Raw genomic sequence first — 21,927 nt, 5'->3', positions numbered from 1 at the left:
AGCGATAGTCTTACCCTTGAAGCCCATACCTAGAGTAGCTACTTTGCAGCTTGGACAATAATTTATGTGGTATTCATGTGACTATTACAGTTTCTGGAAACATACCTGAAGCATCAAAATTGTCAGCTTATCTGTCAACATTCCATAATAGTCATTAAAATAAGTCATAGAACTGTAAACATTTTTATAACAATGTCATTTTTTCTTCTCTCTGGTAAAGGCAGGAAGGTATTATATAAGCCAAAGTATCTAAATGAGCCAGTAAGCTTAATCAATTACAGACTGACAGACGAAACAGGTGCCTCTCTAATTGGCTGTTAAGTGTATTTACATGCAGAAGTACAGGTAAACTTGTACACAATTCCAACACTGTCTTATGGGTAAACAGTTGCAATGGTGTTTAAAATCACAACAGAAATCAAACAGCCTTGAAACCTCTTGTAAATAAAAAAAAATCAAAATAAAATATAACAAGAGGACTATGATGGCACTATGTTGCTCACCTGACTAAAATGGGTACAATGTATATAATATTAGTTATAATATAATTATTATAATATACAGTGTCTACAATTCATTTTATAAGTTTTCTCTCAAATCTGCATGCTTCCAGTAAATACTTAAAGAAGATATCAAAGTATCCTAGACAGCATATTAGCAGTAATTACATGTACAAGAATCCCCACTATATGTATCATTTTATGACAGCAAAAGAGCATGACATTTGGCAAAAGGCATCTCTTAATGAGACAGTGAGGAAATTAACTGTAAGTTGTGTAAGGGTACTTAGGCAAGAAAAAAAGTGGCTGCAGTAATGGCCAATTTATCTTATTTAAACCAGTGCCAATTTTATTCCTGATCAGGAGGAGCTGTCAGGCAGAATCATTATCATTATCTACAATTAAGTAAAGCAGTATGCAGAATATGTATCAGAATGAAAAAAAAAATCTGTTTCTTAAAAGATCTTTTGTGTTTTATTGCTTAACGTGTGTAAGATCGTGTGTAACTGGAAAGAAGCTCACGATTATGTTTTTCTATATATTGTACTGGTATTAAGGTAGTTCTGCATGTTTGATTAACCAGAAGTGACGGCTTAATGTCATTTATCTGGAAAACCTAGAATTATGCCTGGTAGCCCTTATACGTTGCATGGAATCTATTATATTCTGTTTATTAAGGTTCTTCCGCAAATTGAAATTAGAAATTCATGTGAAAAATCAGAATCCTCGAAACAGCTTTCAAAATGCAAGGACACAAAAAATATATGATAAAAGTTGAAAAGATATATCTGTAGGTAAACTTGCGAGCATGAAAGCTACGCTGAACCCTATCTCCACAGTGCTTTGGAAGAAAATGAGTGAAGATTTTTGGTGCAAAATTTCGGTATCGTATGTAACCTAAATTGCTATAAAATATTTATTTTCAAATCAAAGAAATGCCAAAATAGTGCATACGAGCGTTACTTTTTCAAGAAAATGTCGTTAAATATTCTAATGCGCAAAACACGTGCACAGTTTTTCTAAAATATTTCGCCGCCATGTTTATTTCAAGGAATTAAATATATGATTGTTCTTTTACCTCAGATTTCCTTACTGAAATATATATGCCTCCTTATTCACGGCTAGAGATATCCATTTAGTATAGTTTAGCACTGCCCGATCTCCTTAATCTGTTACCGATCCTTTACATTTAAAGAATAAACGCAATGTGTAATGATAGCTTTTCGCTTTACACACCACCTTTGGACAAGAAAGGCATTTCACTTAAAATTTGTAAGCATCCGCTGGCAAAATATTATTGAAAGATCGGAACTTTTTCTAAAATAAAGTTCAATTTCAATCATTTTCAAAAACTGGAAATATTGCACATTGTGTTGAATACATAAATAAAACAAAAATCCCCAAAATAAACCATTTTAGAACTTTTCCGGGAACTATAAGTTTCAGCCGAACAACGCATTTCAGGATGACACAAAACTGGTTTCTCTTTGTAAACAGTGTCAAAGTTCACCTGAGGGACATTGCTGAAAAAGTAAAAGTGCTTACTTGTTTCAGTTTTACATCCTGTAGAAAACGATAAACTTTCAACTTTAAATGCATATATGTTCTAAAATTATTCCAATATCAAAAACCGTCCGATCTTTTCCGTGAGAAATAAAACGAAGCAAATTTAACTATTTGTTTACACTTTAACCATGTGAAATTAAAGGCTTGACTATCACGAGACTCCCATGCATTTTGAACCTCGTGGTGAATAAACTGAATTTACTTTAAAGTATGGTGTCTCAGTTGAGCCAGTTATTTGTTAATTTCAGAGAACATACATTAAAGTGTGTGTGTGTGTGTGTGTGTGTGTGTGTGTGTGTGTGTGTGTGTGTGTGTGTGTGTGTGTGTTGTGTGTGTGTTTGGGTTTAACGTCTTTTTCAACAATTTTTCAGTCATATAAACGACGGTGTCTACTTGTAGCAGTGAGCACAATGCTCAACTTTATAGTGCTGCCTCACTGGAATATCACGCCGTAGACACGTGACATGATACCCTACCTAGTCACATTATACTGACACCAGACTGTCCTAGCACTATCCTCTTAATGCTGAGCGCCAAGCGAGGAAGCTGCTAGTACCATTTTTTACGTCTTTGGCATGACGCGGCGGGGATCGAACCCACGACCTCCCGCTCTCGAAGCGGACGCTAGATACCACTAGGCTACCGAGGCGGTTCATACATTAAAGAAGTGCTTATGAGATTATGCATGTGTGCGCATATTTCAAAGTCTACTTTATATTAACGACTATAGAAAACAAGTGTGCACTCGGCAAATAGCAAGTCTATTATTTTCAGGTGTATACTGAACACTGATCCTTATGTTTGTACTCGTTATCCTTGGTTTCGTAGACAGTCTTAGTACTGGACCGCTGCTTCCGCTGTCAACACCGCAGTAATATAAAGTCAGTGTCCATTTCTATGCCGGAATTTCAATACACATTTATTATCAGTTTATATCTATGAAAGTGTGAAAAAATATTATTGTTTAACAAAGAACAGTAACTTTTGAGATCTTTCTGATTTTAATCATCAGGTTTTCGCCTGAAAAGTTCAACTGATTGCATTTTGTTTGTTTTGTAGTTATCTACAATTGTATACAAATTGTATTACCTCCTAACATATTTGGCTGTACATTTTTGTCTGCGATTTATTCTCACTGCGTTTTTAAAAACATGCTGCATAAATTCTAGTGTATAAAAAGTCGATAGATCAAAACTGGTTAGTTTACGACGCATGAAACATCTAATAAGGAATCTCTATAGGCCTACACATCGAACTTGTCCCGGACCAGTATGCGGAAATACTGTGGCCCAATGTTTCAAGATTGTCTAAAATGTTTGCATATATCGTGATAAAGCAAATATTTCGATTGTTTTTATAATTAATAAATATAAAATCACGTATATGTGAGAAAGTTACGTTAAGTAATTTCGGTAGTTACCGCAAGAAGTTTCGAAAATTCCATTTGCTCCAAAGTTTCCTTGAGATAAGCAGCGTGTAAGTCGTAAATTCTACTGTAATAAATTAAACCTTTCTTATACGTGCACAATCCTTTAAACGAATTTTTGATCATTGCCAAATCTTGGTCGCATTAAGTCGGAGACTTTTCTTACAATTTTAGGCAGTTTGGTACACCATACATAGAAAAATCAGTGTGTGCACATTGCACTACTTTTATGTATGTTGAAAATAGCAATATGTACAAATGTATTTTCGTTTTAATACATGAAGTGGTCAGATTTGAAAACAGATTTTGTAATAAGTTAAGTTCTATTCAGTAAGACAATTCTCCTATGCACTAATTGAAACTTTGAACTAACTTTTGCCATTCATGAATTTTTAATAAAGTATTTTGAAAGGATTTATAAATCTAACCAAAAATTTGGAAAAATACAGGTAAAATATCTGCTTTGTTTATTTCCAAATTTTAGTATCACTTTTTATACAGCTACTTTTAGTTCAGGTCTTGCAAACTGAGCTGTTTTTGTGCTGCGGAACAGCTGCATTTGAAAGCTTTGGTTCACTATATTTTCACACCTCAAATGAAGGTCACTCTAAATTCAAGATGGCGGAAGTACCTTAAGTGTTTAAAAGTCAGTACTACATGCAGTCTGTCTTAAGGTAAATTCTAAAATAAATAGGATTTAGTGAAAAAATATTCAAGATAATACCAAATTGTATCTTATTACATACTCGTTTCTATTCCCCGTTAAGTGACACTGGTATCGGAAACGTCAGTATTTTTCCATACACTGACGCCTGAGTTTCATATCGGGTGCGTGACATAATGAAGTGTGTGTTGTTGCAGTACTTTTTTCTATTTAGTTCAGTATTGTCAATCCTATTCAGGCTACTGAACATATTTATGATACTTACATTATATTTATACGTGTAGATGTGTATGTAATAAAAAGGTCATTATCTTTGCATCGGGAAATATGCACTCATTCTTCAGGGGAAGAATATTGCGCTCCTAAAGTTGCGCAATATTTCCACTGAAGAACTCGTGCATATTTCCCAATACAAAGCTAATTTTAATAACCTATAAATATTTGTCAAACTTTGGAAACTTATAAGCACACAGACATAAGCATTTTATTTGGCCATATGGTATAAAATAGAGTCGCCATATGACTGAAAATAAGTACTGAGTCTACAATTATGAAAAGTTTCATTAAAATCTACAGTGAACTTTTCCTATAGGTGAAAATGACATCAAAAGTGCCATTTTCCAGCGGCTCATTCTGAAAACTCATCAGAGGACCAATGCTTTCATACAGTCTAACAATAAAACCAAGTGCAGGACATTGGCTGAATTTCCTTTGGATACATTTATGCTTTAGGCTTAGGAAAATACGGTTTTACAAAATTCTACATTGTAAAACAATATTTGTTTCAAATGTGCAGAACTACCTTGAATGTTCAACAATTTTACCATGTAGAATTCAAATGGTGTTGAGTGTTCAACAATTTTGCCATATAATGTAAGCAACTGTTGTTAAATGTTCACGAATCTCGCAATGTTGTATCACTCAATTTTGCCATGCTTTATGCAGCTTACAGTTCATTAAAACAAGTCAATTTTTGTGTTCTCAGTACTGAAAACATTTAGTATTTTTGCTTCAAACTCCTTTCACACCAAGCACTAATTACAAACAAACAAAATGAAGAAGTTTAAAATGCATGAAAAACTGGAGCCATCTTCTTTTAGCTTGGTCTAACCTTCAATTTGCGATTAACCTGTCATTAGTTAGAACGGTTCTTAATTTAGCACCAGTTGCATTTTCTTTTTCTCTGGGAGGGTCTCAACTGATTAGCTAATTCAGACTCCGCTCAATTTAAGATATTAAATGCCTCATTTCTTTAACACAATTGGATCAGTGACAGTCTAATTAAATGGTTAACAGTAAAATCTGAAAACAGGAAACCTCAATTGGATCAAGAGAAAAGTAAATTATTAAAAGCACATGTAAAATTAGACAGTTTTTTTCTCTCTAAAAACAAGACCTGTCACTAATGGTGACAAATGCCCCCCCCGCAGCACCTTGACCTTTGACCTGGTGACCCCAAAGTCAGTAGGGGTGGTGTACTCAATAAGTACTATCAGCATGTGAAGTTTGAAGGTCCTGGGTGAAGTGGTTCGCATGTAAAGTGCCTTCATGCAAAAAGTTAACGTTGGCCCCTGTGACCTTGACCTTTGACCTGGTGACTCCAAAGTCAGTAGGGTTTGTGTACTCATTAAGTACTATCAGCATGTAAAGTTTGAAGGTCCTGGGTGAAGTGGTTCGCGAGTAAAGTGCCTTCATGCAAAAAGTTAATGTTGGCCCCTGTGACCTTGACCTTTGACCTGGTGACCCCAAAGTCAGTAGGAGTGGTGTACTCAATAATTACTATCAGCATGTGAAGTTTGAAGGTCCTGGGTGCAATGGTTTGCGAGTAAAGTGCCTTCATGCAAAAAGTTAACTTTGGACCTTTGACCTGGTGACCCCAAAGTCAGTAGGGGTGGTGTACTCAATATGGTTCGCGAGTAAAGTGCCTTCATGCAAAAAGTTAACGTTGGCCCCTGTGACCTTGACCTTTGACCTGGTGACCCCAAAGTCATTAGGGGTGGTGTACTCAATAAGTACTATCAGCATGAGAAGTTTGAAGGTCCTGGGTGCAATGGTTCGCTAATAAAGTGCCTTCATGCAAAAAGTTAACGTTGGCCCCTGTGACCTTGACCTTTGACCTGGTGACCCCAAAGTCAGTAGGGGTGGTATACTCAATAAGTACATTTGTACTATCAGCATGTGAAGTTTGGTCCTGGGTGCAGTGGTTGGCGAGTAAAGTGCCTTCATGCAAAAAGTTAACGTTGGCCCCTGTGACCTTGACCTTTGACCTGGTGACCCCATAGTCATTAGGGGTGGTGTACACAAGAAGTACTATCAGCATGTGAAGTTTGACGGTCCTGGGTGCAATGGTTCCCGAGTAAAGTGCCTTCATGCAAAAAGTTAACGTTGGCCCCTGTGACCTTGACTTTTGACCTGGTGACCCCAAAGTCAGTAGGGGTGGTATACTCAATAAGTACTATCAGCAGGTGAAGTTTGAAAGTCCTGGGTGCAGTGGTTCGCGAGTAAAGTGCCTTCATGCAAAAAGTTAACGTTGTGACTAACGAACTAACGAACGGACAGTTGAAAACTAATATGCCTCCCTTCGGGGGCATAAAAAATAGTACTAATGAATGGACAAACCGTTAAATGTAAAGATACTGTACAATAACTTTGATTACAATGTTCCACTTCTTCCAGTAAGCCAGAGACTCACATTCAGGTTTGCTGACAGAAGTATTTTAGTAACGCTACAATCAAATCAGGTAATAAATGTGTACTATATAGAGGCGAGATAATAAGTCCATCTTTATAATAAATTTAAAACAAGAGCTGTCCGTAAGACAGCCAAGCTCGACTATTCGAAATATTGACCCAGAAGCAGGAAAATATTACCCAAAAAAGTTAAATATCAAAAGAGTTTTAAGTTCAAAAGGGGGAATAATTTGACCAAAATGCATATCAGTTATGGGACTTGCTGCTATCAACTAGTTTTATAACCCCGAAGGCACATGAGAAGTTTCAATTCAATATCTGCATTAGTTTTGGAGATAGTAACTTGCATGTAAAACTTTAACCAGAATTTTCAAAGTCCAAAAGGGGGCATAATTTGCCCAAAATACATGCCAGAGTTTTGGGACTTGATCCAGTGAGGTTAGTAATTGATCTAGAAAAAGAAAAAATAAGTTTCAAATCTATATGCCTTTTAGTAATAGCTGTATGTACTTGCACGCAAAACTTCAACCAGAATTTTCTAAGTCCAAAAGGGGGCATAATTTGGCCAAAATGAAAGTCAGAGTTATGGGACTTGATCCTATCAACTAGTTTTATAACCCGAAGACACATGTGAAGTTTCAAATCAATATCTGCATTATTTTTGGAGATAATAACTTACATGTAAAACTTTAACCAAAATTTTCTAAGTCTAAAAGGGGGCATAATTTGCTCAAAAAACATGTCAGAGTTATGGGACTTGACCCAGTGAGGTTGGTAATTGATCTAGAAAAAGAAAAAAATAAGTTTTAAATCTATATGCCTTTTAGAAATAGTTGTATGTACTTGCACGCAAAACTTTAACCAGAATTTTCTAAGTCCAAAAGGGGGCATAATTTGGCCAAAATGAAAGTCAGAGTTATGGGACTTGCTGCTATCAACTAGTTTTATAACCCGAAGACACATGTGAAGTTTCAAATCAATATCTGCATTAGTTTTGGAGATAGTAACTTGCATGTAAAACTTTAACCAAAATTTTCTAAGTCTAAAAGGGGGCATAATTTGCTCAAATAACATGTCAGAGTTATGGGACTTGACCCAGTGAGGTTGGTAATTGATCTAGAAAAAGAAAAAATAAGTTTTAAATCTATATGCCTTTTAGAAATAGTTGTATGTACTTGCACGCAAAACTTTAACCAGAATTTTCTAAGTCCAAAAGGGGGCATAATTTGGCCAAATGAAAGTCAGAGTTATGGGACTTGCTGCTATCAACTAGTTTTATAACCCGAAGACACATGTGAAGTTTCAAATCAATATCTGCATTAGTTTTGGAGATAGTAACTTGCATGTAAAACTTTAACCAAAATTTTCTAAGTCCAAAAGGGGGCATAATTTGCTCAAAATACATGTCAGAGTTATGGGACTTGACCCAGAGAGGTTGGTAATTGACCTAGAAAAAGAAGAAATAAGTTTCAAAGCTATATGCCTTTCACTGATGGCTGTATGTACTTGCATGCAAAAACTTAACCAAGGTGTGACGCCGACGCCGACGCCGACGCCAGGGTGAGTAGAATAGCTAGACTATTCTTCGAATAGTCGAGCTAACAATAAAAAATTCTACAAGAAAATACAAGAAATGTCCTCAAACCCATTCCCACCTGCTGAATGTTATAATACAAACACAGCTGGTACCTATAAGCAAAAACTTTGACAGAACACAAATTGCTTTTCCACAGCTACTGCACAAAATGGTGTAACATATAATGAGAAAAACACTGATGTTCTCTTCTAATGACTTTTTTTTTTTCACAAAACTGTTTTGCATCTGCAGATTTTTATCATTACTGCAGAAAATTGTCATAAAGTTTTACCAGAAGATTTGCTATAAACATGCAATGATGTAATTAAATGCAATAATCACGTTTCAGGTATCAATATATGAGCCGCATCATGAGAAAACCAACATAATGCATTTGCGACCAGCATGGATCCAGACCAGCCAGTGCATCCGCGCAGTCTGGTCAGGATCCATGCTGTTTGCTAATGGTTTCTCTAATTGCAACAGACTTTGAAAGCAAACAGCATGGATCCTGACCAGACTGTGGATGCGCAGGCTGGTCTGGATCCATGCTGGTCACAAATGCACTATGTTGGTTTTCTCATGGCGTCGCTCATGTCGGTTTTTTTTTCCAAGCAGCTAGCTTAGGACATTAGACTTGTAAGGCATTATTGTCATGCAACTTGAATGATATCATCTGCTAGGCTTACAGAAAACACCGCATAATTCTGGAATCTATTACTACGGTAAGTCTTCTGTTTTAGCCCCAGGTCCTTTCCTCTGATGATGCACTTCAGCTGTACATTCTATTGTGCAAAAATAAAAAGCCACATAGACATTCCGTGCTCAGAGAATGTATATTTATAAGAAGTTTTCTTTCTTTCAGAATATTTCTAACATGAAGGCTTTTCTGGCCAAAAAAAAAAGAAGACAATTCAGAGGTATTGCTACAGAATTCTGTGAGTCAAGACGACAGAGTTTGATACCCTGGCAGGGTTTCAAAAGAAACATCTAATAGGAAAGGAAGCAACAGCAAAAGGTCATTGATCCTGAGGACCATCTCCACTTCACTACTATGGAGAAAGTTGCAGATATCGTCACAAGATGAGTTTTAACCGTCACCCTGCTAAATTTCTAAAATGGATTGGTCCATCTTTCAATTTGGGCAGCACCACTTGTTTATCAAAGGGATGGTCACTGAAAATTTATGGACTGAGTAGTGAACAATGAAGACCATGACCAGCCTGCAAGTCAACATGACAAGAGTTTGATACTCTGGCGAGGTTTCAAAGGAAAAATCTAACTTTTATATAGTTCATACAAAGTATAACAGACATCTAACAAATATACACAATTAAGTCTATGTAATAGCGGGAGATATATCATGATATACCCAAAGGACAATATTTTCAGACATTCTAATTTGGTAAAATACAACAAAATTTTGAAGTTCTACTTCATATAACTCCCAACATCTGCCTGATATAAGGCTGTCCATTAAGGACTGAAAATAAATGACTTCTCTTCAAGAAACAGTCTGTAAGACACCACCAACAAAATAATTATAATGTTTACCCTGCAAGACATTCTTATATCATACTTAATTGAATTTAAACATGCTAAAAACATCTAAGAAAACATCTAACGGTCTTTTTACCGAAGTACAAAAAACAAAGAATACAGGGAGTGTTACAGTTCTGAAACTGGCAGACTGTTGTTTTTCTATTTTACTTTATAGCCTGGAATGCCTAACAGTATCTTGTCGTTCAATTTTATTTTATGGTCTGGAATGCCTGACAGTTGATGTTTACTGCTGTACAACAATCCTACTTAAAGTGTCTCAACTCTTCACTAAAATTATCCTCATCATTTTTATGGCCAATTCTACCAGCTTCTATTTCTTATAAATGACAGGCACTTTCATGTGTTTCAACATGAACATGAGATTTCACCAGGATGCCGGGTAAACTTAAACAGCACGACTGCGGTAAAACTAAAATTATATTCCTTGCTTTTATCGATCTCATTGTTCCTTTTGTTTCTGTGACATTGAATATATTCTGAGGATATGAATTCAGCACGGATTATGTGATTAAAAATCTACATACACATCACCACAAAAATTTTAGGGGTCACAAAAAGCCCTTAATATTTTGCAATGTATAATAATTAGAATGAGTGGACTTATTTCACAATTATAATTCAAGAGCCATAACTCCAGAGCCTCTTAGACAATCAGAAGTTGATTATCAAACCTTAATTGCTAAGAAACAATTTATGACCAAGTTTGATGAATTTTAGATACAAACTATATATAACTACTCGAGTTAGAGAGGGGACAACTTTAGCCACTGCAGGTGATCACAATATACGCCCTTTTTCACAGGCTGATACAGGTACAAAGTTTCCAGTTATACCCTTCCCTTTAATCATGTGGACAACAGTTACTGTAAAATTTCAAAAGGTTGAAAAAGTCTATCATTCAATTCCTACATCATTTTATTATCTTATTTTCTTGCTATTTTGATACATCGCATACATCTTTCAGCCACATACAGACTATAAATTTCTATTTCTATGACCTAACTTGGGAACACATTGAGAAATATCTCTGTTCTCTTGTCACGTACATACATCACTAAAATGACATGTTTTATTTGAGAGCAAGAGAATATTTGACTGGAATTACTTCATGTAACCGACAATCTAATAAACAAGAAAATTCAATAATGAAGCCATTACATAGTAATCATTATTTCCAACATTAGGCGCGCATTCCACTCATCAACTGTAACCAGTTTGAAAACTGGAGACAAATATTGAGATTTTCTTATTCATCAAAATGATTTAGTACCAACAGCCCTAAATGGAAAGATAAAACTTGGAAATATTGAGCTGATCCATTCTTCGATTATTTCAAAGACTGTCATACTAATGTGGGTCAGAAGAATCGTTTAAAGTAACAATTTTCTATTCTATTAATTATGATAAAAGGGTACGGAAAGCCTGACAAAAAGTTAGTTCAATATGAAAAACATCCTCAAGTCTTTCATAACGCTGAAAGAATTTTTAAAATCAACCACTTTTGAAAAAGATATGGCAATTTGAAATTTAAGAAAATGGCTGAATTTTAGTGTGTTTATGACGTCATTTACACAATGCTGAATTTTTATTTAGCAAATAATCTTTTGAATAGATCTATTTTTATTTGTTTCTTGAGTGGAATGTGTAAAACATGATAATTTCTTTCATTATAGAGAAACTGTTTTACAGAAATAAGTAAATATATATATTTGGAGTAAATTGTCTTAAGGGAGTTTGTGTCCCAAAAGATGCTGCACTAGTCAATGTGCATTGTTCTATTACTGAACCTTGTTTTTTTACCATCTTTTACAAAAAATCTTGTTAACTATGTTTCCTGTCAGACTTCTGTCGATTTATTTGCTTTTTATTTCATTAAATCATCTTTCAGGAACACATATAATTTCATGCTTTTGCAAATGACACCATTTTTAACAATTTTACTTCTGTTTTCCTAACTTACTTCCTAAACCTATGGTTTTATAGCGGATTTTACGCATGTTTTAATACTTTGAAAAGAAAAACCAGACCTCCCAGACTCACAGTGCAAAGAAAATTGTCCGCTGCGCTTCTAATATCGGTAGATACAGCTAATTAAAGGAATGTGTGCACATGGCCAAAATTTGAATTCAAGTGCCAAGTAACAAAAGCACCGTGGGTAATCGTAATTAGTTTGCGAAACTGCCTCTACCTCCTTAATAAGCTTGGAAAAGTAAGAAATTGGCAGCATACCGAGAAACTAATGCTACAGTTTCTAAATACGTGAAAAAGGTCTACCAGTTCACTGTTAAAATATGACAAGGAATGTGATCTTTCTCCTATTTGGTGTTTCATCTTCCAGACTTGAATGTTATTGACTACCCTCTCAAAGAATCCTCTGAATTAGGAGACACACATGTCTCTATCAACATCACCGTAAAAAACAACAAAACAGATCTCTCTAGATAATCTCACTGGTCAACTTTTTTGTTGTTGTTTATTGATGTTCTTAACAGATCTTTTTTTGCGTCACAATCCTCAGAAGTCTGAAATATTGTCATTTAAATAAAGATGAAACTTAGTTATGTTACATCGTTCTGAACTTTGAACATCATTAGAACGAATTCTTTTACACGAAAATTGAACACTATAATCAAAGGCCTGAAGGGCCTGAGAGTCGGCTAATGATTGATGTACTGGTAGTATAGTCTACCAGTTTCAGTTTGGTTTTAGTTTTTTTCCCCAACTGAACAGAGATTTTGTTACAAGAGATGAAATGGACATTCAATCGATGCCTAGTAAAACTTTGATTGACATTATACAAGTATTTAACAAGTATTATACAATATATATCTCTAAAATTGAAGAGTGGTTCGCTAAAATAAAAATGTTGAAAGTACAAACTACAATTTGACAGGTGACACTAAGATACTGCCCATGACTATAAATATTTTTCCAGTAAACATTTGCCTCCGGCATTACCAAAACAGGCAATTATCGGCTGGTATATATTCGCACATGATAAAATTTGAATATGAAAATTTATATATTGAAATTTTATAGCGCGAATTGCCACATACAATTTGTAACGGATGGATGAAAGAACTGTTCAGATATTTTACAGATAAGGGGCCTGGCAATAACCGTGTCACACGCTAGGTATTGTTCAATCATATTATAAGGGATGTGAATTTAAAGTATACTTACTTTTGCGTTTAAAGATATGTAAATGTTGCTGAGTGTCAATATATAGTGTCATGAATGTTTACACTGACAGGAAAATTGCGCATTCGAAACTAAGAGAAGTTACTCGGACTAGCTACCAATTTCGGAAAAGATAACCAATATTAATAAATGCAGTTCTTTTTTAGTTAAAACCATCATTTATTCAATTTCAGACCTGTTAACCTCTTCAAAACCATGTCAGTAGTCCCCCAAGTCTATGTACTTTCAATTATCCGTTTTGACTAGAATATAAGTCTGATATTGATTCTATGTATGTATTATAAAAATAAATTCTAGAATCATTTCTGTTACAATAATATCTATCATGTCTGTTACTTTAATGTTTAAATTTCATAACACAGCTCGATATTTACCCAAAATATTATATCCGGATATGATTACACTCTCTTTTATACTGCCAAAATCTCCAGTTTCAACAATATGTTTTACAAATTGTGATGATATGAAGACAGTTTAGCAGCAACTGGCAGTATCTGACATTGAAGTTTACGGTGAAATTATTTAAATCATTTCATAAAAAAAAATTGTTTCGTTTCGTCAAAGCACTCTAACAGGATCTACTTTTGATTTCAAAAACTACAAGAAAATACAATTTAATGTTTCGCCGATTTGTTTATTTCTCGAAAAATAAGAAATAAAATCATTTTTAAAATCAGTAGTAATTAAACAAATCAGTAAGAGCTCTTTCTCGGGATAATTTATCCGCTTAATGACTGCAAAAATCAAGCCATGTGTCATCATGAAAAGTAGAATGGGTGACGGTTTCATTTTTTTGCGAACCTGAATCATAAGCAAATTATCCAAACCAGTCAAAATTCCAGAAAGTTTATGATATAGATTCTTTCTAGTATTACAATATCCAAAGTATGACTGTCACTTCATCCTTTTACTTTCAGATCATGCCTCAGGACTAGAATACCAGTCTGACATAGATTATATGTAGGTGTAATAAAAATAAATTCTAGAATCATTTCTGTTACAATAATATCTATCATGTATGTTACATGAATGTTAAAATTTCATAACACAGCTCGATATTTACCCAAAATATTATATCCGGATACGATTACACTTTTCTCCATTTTCAACAATATACGGTGCTTTAGGGTATAGCGGATAGCTAACTAATTTTTCCTGCATTCCAATTTAAAGAAATGAAAATAGTAGTTTCTTTTCAGTATATCAGACAGAAAACATCCATTTTTCTCAAAACATTGAAATTCATGTGTATTTTCTCTCCATTCCATTGTTTACACATGCGCTGATTTAGGGTGTACAGGATAGCTTTGGTCATTTTTTCCATTATTAGTTTAAAATCCACATCTTAATAAACTTTCCAAAATTTCTTTACTATAAATCAGAATAATAATGTATTCTCTTTTTTAAAAAATCAGCTTTTTAAATTTCTATCAAATACTTTTCATGCACTGACGTTTTTAACATATACACTGATTCAGTCTATAGCTTTATTTTATATCTGATGACATATGACAAATAACATAACAAGCAAATCTTTAAAATGTATGCCAGAATGTCTGTTTGCATGCCAGTAAAAGAATGATATGAAAATTTAGACAATAATTCAAGTCTAAAGATAAAATTTCTCAATCTATCCTCTATACCCTAAAATCCGCTATACCCTAAAGCATTGTACTTTACAAATTGTGATGATACGTAGACATTTAGCAGCAACTGGCAGTATCTGACATTGAAGTTTACGGTTAAATTACCTCTTATTTAAATCTTTTCATAAAAAAGTTGTTTCGTTTCGTGAAAGCAGCTAAACATAGACGATCTACTTTCGATTTCAAAACTACAAGAAAATACAATTTAATGTTTCGCCGATTTGTTTATTTCTCGAAAAATAAGAATTAAAATCATTTTTAATATCTGTAGTAACTAAACAAACCAGTAAGAGCTTCTTCTTCCGATAATTTATCCGTTTACTGACTGCAAAATTCACGTGTGTGTGTAGAAAGATATCCGTGTAGAAACCCACACAATGTTTATAGAAATCATACGATGCGTGTATACGTTCAATGTGTGAGAATTAAGGCTGATCGGGATCGGCTATGTTACCTAACGCATCCAGACGATTCAGATTTTGTTTTTAAAAAAACATTGTGTGCATTTCTGTAATTTTATATACGTTTTTATACGCTTAGAAATTATTAGACATGTGTATTTGCATTATTTCTATACGTAATTTACGCTAATACGCATCTTATCTGGAGCCCTGTGGAACTATTTTTTGTCTTTCGCTGGATGTTATGCAAGCTTTGTAAGCCTGCGCAATTCATAAAATGCACATTTATGCTTAATGAGTTACATTCCAGTATTGCACAATTACAAGTCATAAATATGACAGATTACATCGTATATTGGTCATAGCAAAGGGAATTCACACAACTTAACTTAGTTCATGCAGTGAACTGTTTGAAGTTTGAGAAATCTTATGGAACTAGTCATCCCTTCACTGTGTTATTTGGTCCATTTAGACTTAGAGAATCGCTGGACAGCAAGGACTCGTCAAAACGATTTCATCGTTTAGCCCACTCAAAAATCACACATGTTAAATTTAAATATTTCAAGTTGTCAATCTAATAATACATGCTTGAACTCTGGAGGAAAACAATTAAAAAATTCCTGAAAACTAAGTTAACCTTTCAAAAGTTAGGTAAATTTCAGCACTGGGACATTAATTAAATGCAAACACATCAAAATGAATATATGTAAAAGTTCCTTTACAATGGTGAGTTTGGAAAGGCGCTGAACTGTCCACTGTGCATGCCGTTCATGTGGTCCTTTTTCATGACTTTCGCAGGTTTACTTTGAAGATTTAGCATAGGCAAAAAGCTGTAGAGGCTACCATAGTGCCATTTATAGGCAGACACACAGTTTACAGGACTGTCTGTGTCATTATTATGATATGACTGTGTTTGTGTTAGCTTAAATTCATAGTGAGAAACATCTTACAAGATTGTGTTTGTGTAAGTTTAGACTGGCAGAGATAGCTGTTTATAGCACCTTGTGTGTGCAAGCTTTGATTCCGACTGAAAAAAAAAAATCAATGACAGAACCAAACCATGTCTATGTTTGTGTCAGTTTAGAGATGCAGACAGAAAAAGTCAAAATCTCAGTTAATAATATCAACTCAGATACATGGCTGAAATATATCTCTGTTAGCTCAGATACAGCGCATGCTGTTGTTTCAGCTAAAATAGGCGATTCACAGACAGACATGCTACCATACAGTCAATATTTATGCCATAAAAAGTATGTCCTTACTTATTTGTTCAAAATTTGACATTTTGATTGAAGCAGGCAGTCAGAGATTTGTCTGATATAAATCATCAATCAGAAGGAACAGACATTTTGGCCTTTGTTCAATAAATATAATAGTCTCAAGCAATCAAATGTATTGCAACCAATGAACTGACCATTCCCTGATGCTTTGTTTTCTGCCAAACACAATGCTCAAAATGGAGTTGATAATTGGAAACGAAAATAGGAAATCACACAGTTTCATCTTCAATACATATAACCATAGTATATTATATTGTGCGTGTTCTGGTTAAGTGTCTTTTTCAACATTTTTTGATATAAACGATGGTGTCTGCTTGCAGCAGTAAGCACAGTGCCCAACTTTATAGTGTTGCCTCAATGTCCTAATGCTATCCTCTTAATGCTAATTAAGCGCCAAATGAGGAAGTGCCTCTACTACCATTTTTCACGTCCCTGGTATGAAATGGCCAGGGAGAAACTCAGGAGTCCTCTCAACAAGTTGACTGCTTCCCCTTCAAACAATGAAGAATTCTTTTCAAAGTTTAAATAAATAATGATTTCACATTATAACCGAGTGTTAACGCAATTTCACCACTATGCATCCAATGTTACCTCATCTTTCTCAGATTTCTATATGTTACGCCTAGCTATCCGCAGAATTCAGCTGAAATTACCATTATCCACATTCAGAGAACTGGAATAGCAGCACAGTTGCCCATCACGAGTGGAGTTAATGAAGTTGTCAACACATTGGTCAATATGTCTCTATTATCACTGTAATGAAGCTACTAAATAAGGTGTTAACTCTAGGCCATCATGCCAATCTCTCATCAGTAATGGCTACAGTCAATAACAGAACAAGTCACAAACACACATTGCCTATATAGATGTAAAGTACTTTCTTGCATGTTATGGTCTATATATATTTAGCAATGACTTTTCGTCAAACAACTGAGAGAATGGTAAAGTTTTCTGAAAGTTCTCCAACCAGGACAAGGTTTTTTTCCCATGTAATAACATTTGCTACTTCTACCTAGGAATGTTTTTTTTTAAACAAATCATCAGCACATTCCTAAAGTGCCGGAACAGTATGATCCATATTTCCTGACCATTTAGAAACCATTCCCCAGTGCATACGTACCTGAATGTGCCAAAGAATGATGTATCTTCAGCCTGTCTGGTTAGGAAATAAAAATTCCAACACTGCTCTTAAAGGAAAGCATGCAGAAACTTACCATATCAAATCCAATATGGCTGGTATTCACCAAGAAAATCCATTTTCATGAAACCCGTTTTTAGTATTTACAAAATATTATAATGTTCTTATACAATGTAGTATGAAATTTACCAAATGAGCCACACCACAAGAAAACCAACATAGTGCGTCTGCGACCAGCATGGATCCAGACCAGCCTGCATATCCCCGCAGTCTGATCAGGATCCATGCTGTTCGCTTTCATAGCCTATTACAATTACAGAAACTGTTAGCGAACAGCATGGATCCAGACCAGCCTGCGCGCAGGCTGGTCTGGATCCATGCTGGTCACAAATGCACTATGTTGGTTTTCTCATGGTGCCGCTCAAATATGTTTAACAACTACTCACCCCAGGCATAGTTTTTATATTGTGTAAGGCATTCTGTGCATCTAATGCAGATTTTCTTGTGTAAAATGTAACAAAACAGCACCCTGAAAATATACCAAAATATATTGATAAAATGTCACAAGAAATTATGCATGTGTTAGAAAAAATCACAGTAGCAAAAATATCATGGAAGTATCGGAATGTCAGAGGGGATATATTACACAGGGCGCCACAAAACTGTATCATTCAGACATGTCATTGTGAGAATGTCACCATGAATAAATGTCATGGAGCATGCAATATCATTATCAGCATGTCACTGTGGATAAAATGTCATGAAACATAAAATACCATTATCAGCATGTCACCATGGATAAATGTCATGGAGCATGCAGTATCATTATCAAAATGTCGCCATGGATAAATGTCATAAAACAAAATATCATTTTCAGAATGTCACCATGGATAAATGTCATGAAATATTAAATACCATTATCAGCATGTCACCATGGATAAATGTCATGAAATATTAAATATCGTTATCAGAATGTCACCATGGATAAATGTCATGGAACATAAAACATCATTATCAGAATGTCACCATGGATAAATGTCATGAAACAAAGTATCGTTATTAGAATGTCACCATGGATAAATGTCATGAAATATTAAATACCATTATCAGCATGTCACCATGGATAAATGTCATGAAATATTAAATATCATTATCAGAATGTCACCATGGATAAATGTCATGGAGCATGCAGTATCATTATCAAAATGTCGCCATGGATAAATGTCATAAAACAAAATATCATTTTCAGAATGTCACCATGGATAAATGTCATGAAATATTAAATATCGTTATCAAAATGTCACCATGGATAAATGTCATGGAACATAAAACATCATTATCAGAATGTCACCATGGATAAATGTCATGAAACAAAGTATCGTTATTAGAATGTCACCATGGATAAATGTCATGAAATATTAAATACCATTATCAGCATGTCACCATGGATAAATGTCATGAAATATTAAATATCATTATCAGAATGTCACCATGGATAAATGTCATGGAACATAAAACATCATTATCAGCATGTCACCATGGATAAATGTCATGAAATATTAAATATCATTATCAGCATGTCACCATGGATAAATGTCATGAAATATTAAACATCATTATCAAAATGTCACCATGGATAAATGTCATGGAACATAAATTATCATTATCAGCATGTCACCATGGATAAATGTCATGAAATAATAAATATCATTATCAGAATGTCACCATGGATAAATGTCATGGAACATAAATTATCATTATCAGCATGTCACCATGGATAAATGTCATGAAATATTAAATATCATTATCAGAATGTCACCATGGATAAATGTCATGGAACATAAAACATCATTTTCAGCATGTTACCAAGGACAGATGTCATGAAGCACAAAATATCAATGGTGACAAATGTCATGAAACAGTACACATCATAACCAGAATGTCACCATGGATAAATGTCACTGAACATGATGCAGCGTCATAAGACTGTCAAATATAACACAACTGCACTATAAAGATGGTGTGGATACTTAGAAAAAACTCTTTTAAACTTTAGCATGCTAGGTAAATTGTCGTCTGCTGGAAATGTCGTCTGCTAAAATTGTTAAGTTCATTCAATTTGCTCCAAAATTGGAAGAAATATTGTCAGAGTAGCAAACAGCTTGGAACCTGATCAGACGCCGATTTAATCGGCGTCTGATCTGGTTCCAAGCTGTTTGCAAAGGCTGTTAAATTCGCCTGCAGCAGGCTAAGGGTTAAATGTCACAGAAGTTAACACATGACAGGCATAAAAGAAATTTAATATCAAAGCTGACAATTCTGTCAACAGGATATCTTGTCACAAGGAACAGATAATTTACAGTGTCTAAAAAATGAAAATTTCCCACACAATATAATATTCAGACTGCTTTTAACTAAATTGCAAGGATAATGACTTGCAAGAAACTTGGTCTAAAAAGTTTCTCAAAATACATTTCATAAAGAATGGTTACAAGCTGAAATAACCAATTGAAACATTCCCTTAATGAGAACTCTGTTCTGCTTGCAAAAATCAGTAGATGCATGCACCTTATGCATTTAATCGAATTGCTCCAATGAGACTCAATTTAACTGAAGTCGACTGTGTTTTTATTATTTCTATTTCTTGATTAAAGTTCATACACAGTGTACACAGTGAAGTTTAAGGTCAAAGTCCAGGAAAACCTTTGCCCACCTAGACTTCCAGTCAGTAAGATTTCTGTGTGCTAACAGTAACTGACTATATACAGGCAGACTACAATGGAAAATTTCCCACTGGTTTAAACTCAAGACTATAATGCCAAGAACTGGCCAGTCAGAAACTGGAATTCTGAAGCTAATGTCAAAATATACCGACTTATGTATGAATACATCATGCCAGAAATTGCGGACCTAACTATCTAGGCAACTACATTAGTAATACAAAGCCATGAGATAAGTGCTAAATAACTAGAGGTTACCAACAGCTATAAATACTCCATTAACATAACTTAATTGATCTGGAATTGCTACTAATATCACTTGATGCCTAACCACAGACTAGTAAATAGTAAGAGACATTTTTCCCTTATTTTTCTCAGAAATTCGATGCTAGGTTAATATACAGGTTACAAATAAACAGTATATGATTTGACATCCAATAAATATCTGAATATGGAAAACATTTTGTCTATAGAAATGCTCACATTATCAAATCACCAGTTAATCTGTAAAAATGTTGTCTCTCAAAATCCTATGACACAAAAAAAAATGTTTCCAGTTATTACTGTCTCCCCGACACCAAAATAAACCCCTTCATTTCTTCACGTTTTTTTGTTTGTTTTGATGTTAGTATATTTAACACAAATTATAAAGAGACTATGGAATGAGCTTTCCAGATGTAACAAAATGATAAACCTTTGTGAATTGTGAATTTAGTGCCACAGTGCCCATAAACAAATCACTGTATCTTTAATGAATGCCATCAAGTCCATAAAAAACATTCTATAAGGATTTATTATAGTCTCTACAGCAGTACTAAGTCTTATTCCTGGTGAATGCATTATGTTTTTTATTATTTTACATTTTTTACCATAAAACTAGATGCCCATGGGCAACATGTCAAGCCCGCCCTTTGACCCATAACTGTGACCTTGACCTTTGAGACAGAGTCAGTCTCATTGAGATAAACATTCATGCAAAGTATACACAAGATTCCTCAATGCATGTCAAAGTTATGGGCCGGATAAGATCTGACATGACCTTTGACCTCCAACTGTGACCTTGACATCTGAAATAGGAACCTGGGGTTTGCGCATGACATTTTGTCTCACTGAGGTTAACATTCATGCAAAATATAAACAAAATTCCTCAATGCATGTCAAAGTTATGGGCTGGACAAGATCTGACATTACCTTTGACCTCCAACTGTGACCTTGACCTTTGAGATAGGAACCTGGGGTTTGTGCAGGACACTCCCTCTCACTGAGGTTAACATTCATGCAAAATATACACCAGATTGCTCAATGCATGTCAAAGTTGTGGTCCAGACAAACACATCCAGTTGGACGCATGCACGGACACCCATACGATTCATGTATTAGGTGGTCATTCCATTGTTTAAAAACAATAGAATGACCACTTAAGGAACAAAAGAATTAAGTGGTTACAGAATGAATACAAAGGATTTCTACTGTCCTAGGCCACACCTCCTACCACCTAAGGTACCAATCGTGTGCTCGCACTCACGCACATTATTACACCGAACAGCCATTTGGA

General features: G+C 34.7%; 1 protein-coding gene across 16 annotated transcripts in view; it reads right to left on the bottom strand.

Annotated features, from left to right (window-relative positions):
- The window catches only part of LOC123551710 (CUGBP Elav-like family member 1), a 165,856-nt gene that overhangs the window by 58,411 nt on the left and 85,518 nt on the right, over positions 1–21,927 (bottom strand). For all 16 annotated transcript variants that reach the window (XM_053541194.1, XM_053541193.1, XM_053541200.1 and 13 more), the window contains one exon: positions 18,099–18,181. In XM_053541194.1, coding sequence (XP_053397169.1) covers positions 18,099–18,181 — 83 coding nt within the window. The remainder of the gene's footprint in view (positions 1–18,098; positions 18,182–21,927) is intronic.

This window comes from Mercenaria mercenaria, chromosome 4 (assembly GCF_021730395.1).
Source record: "Mercenaria mercenaria strain notata chromosome 4, MADL_Memer_1, whole genome shotgun sequence".
Classification (NCBI taxonomy): Eukaryota; Metazoa; Mollusca; class Bivalvia; order Venerida; family Veneridae; genus Mercenaria; species Mercenaria mercenaria.
This window is presented reverse-complemented; position numbering and strand designations above follow the sequence as displayed.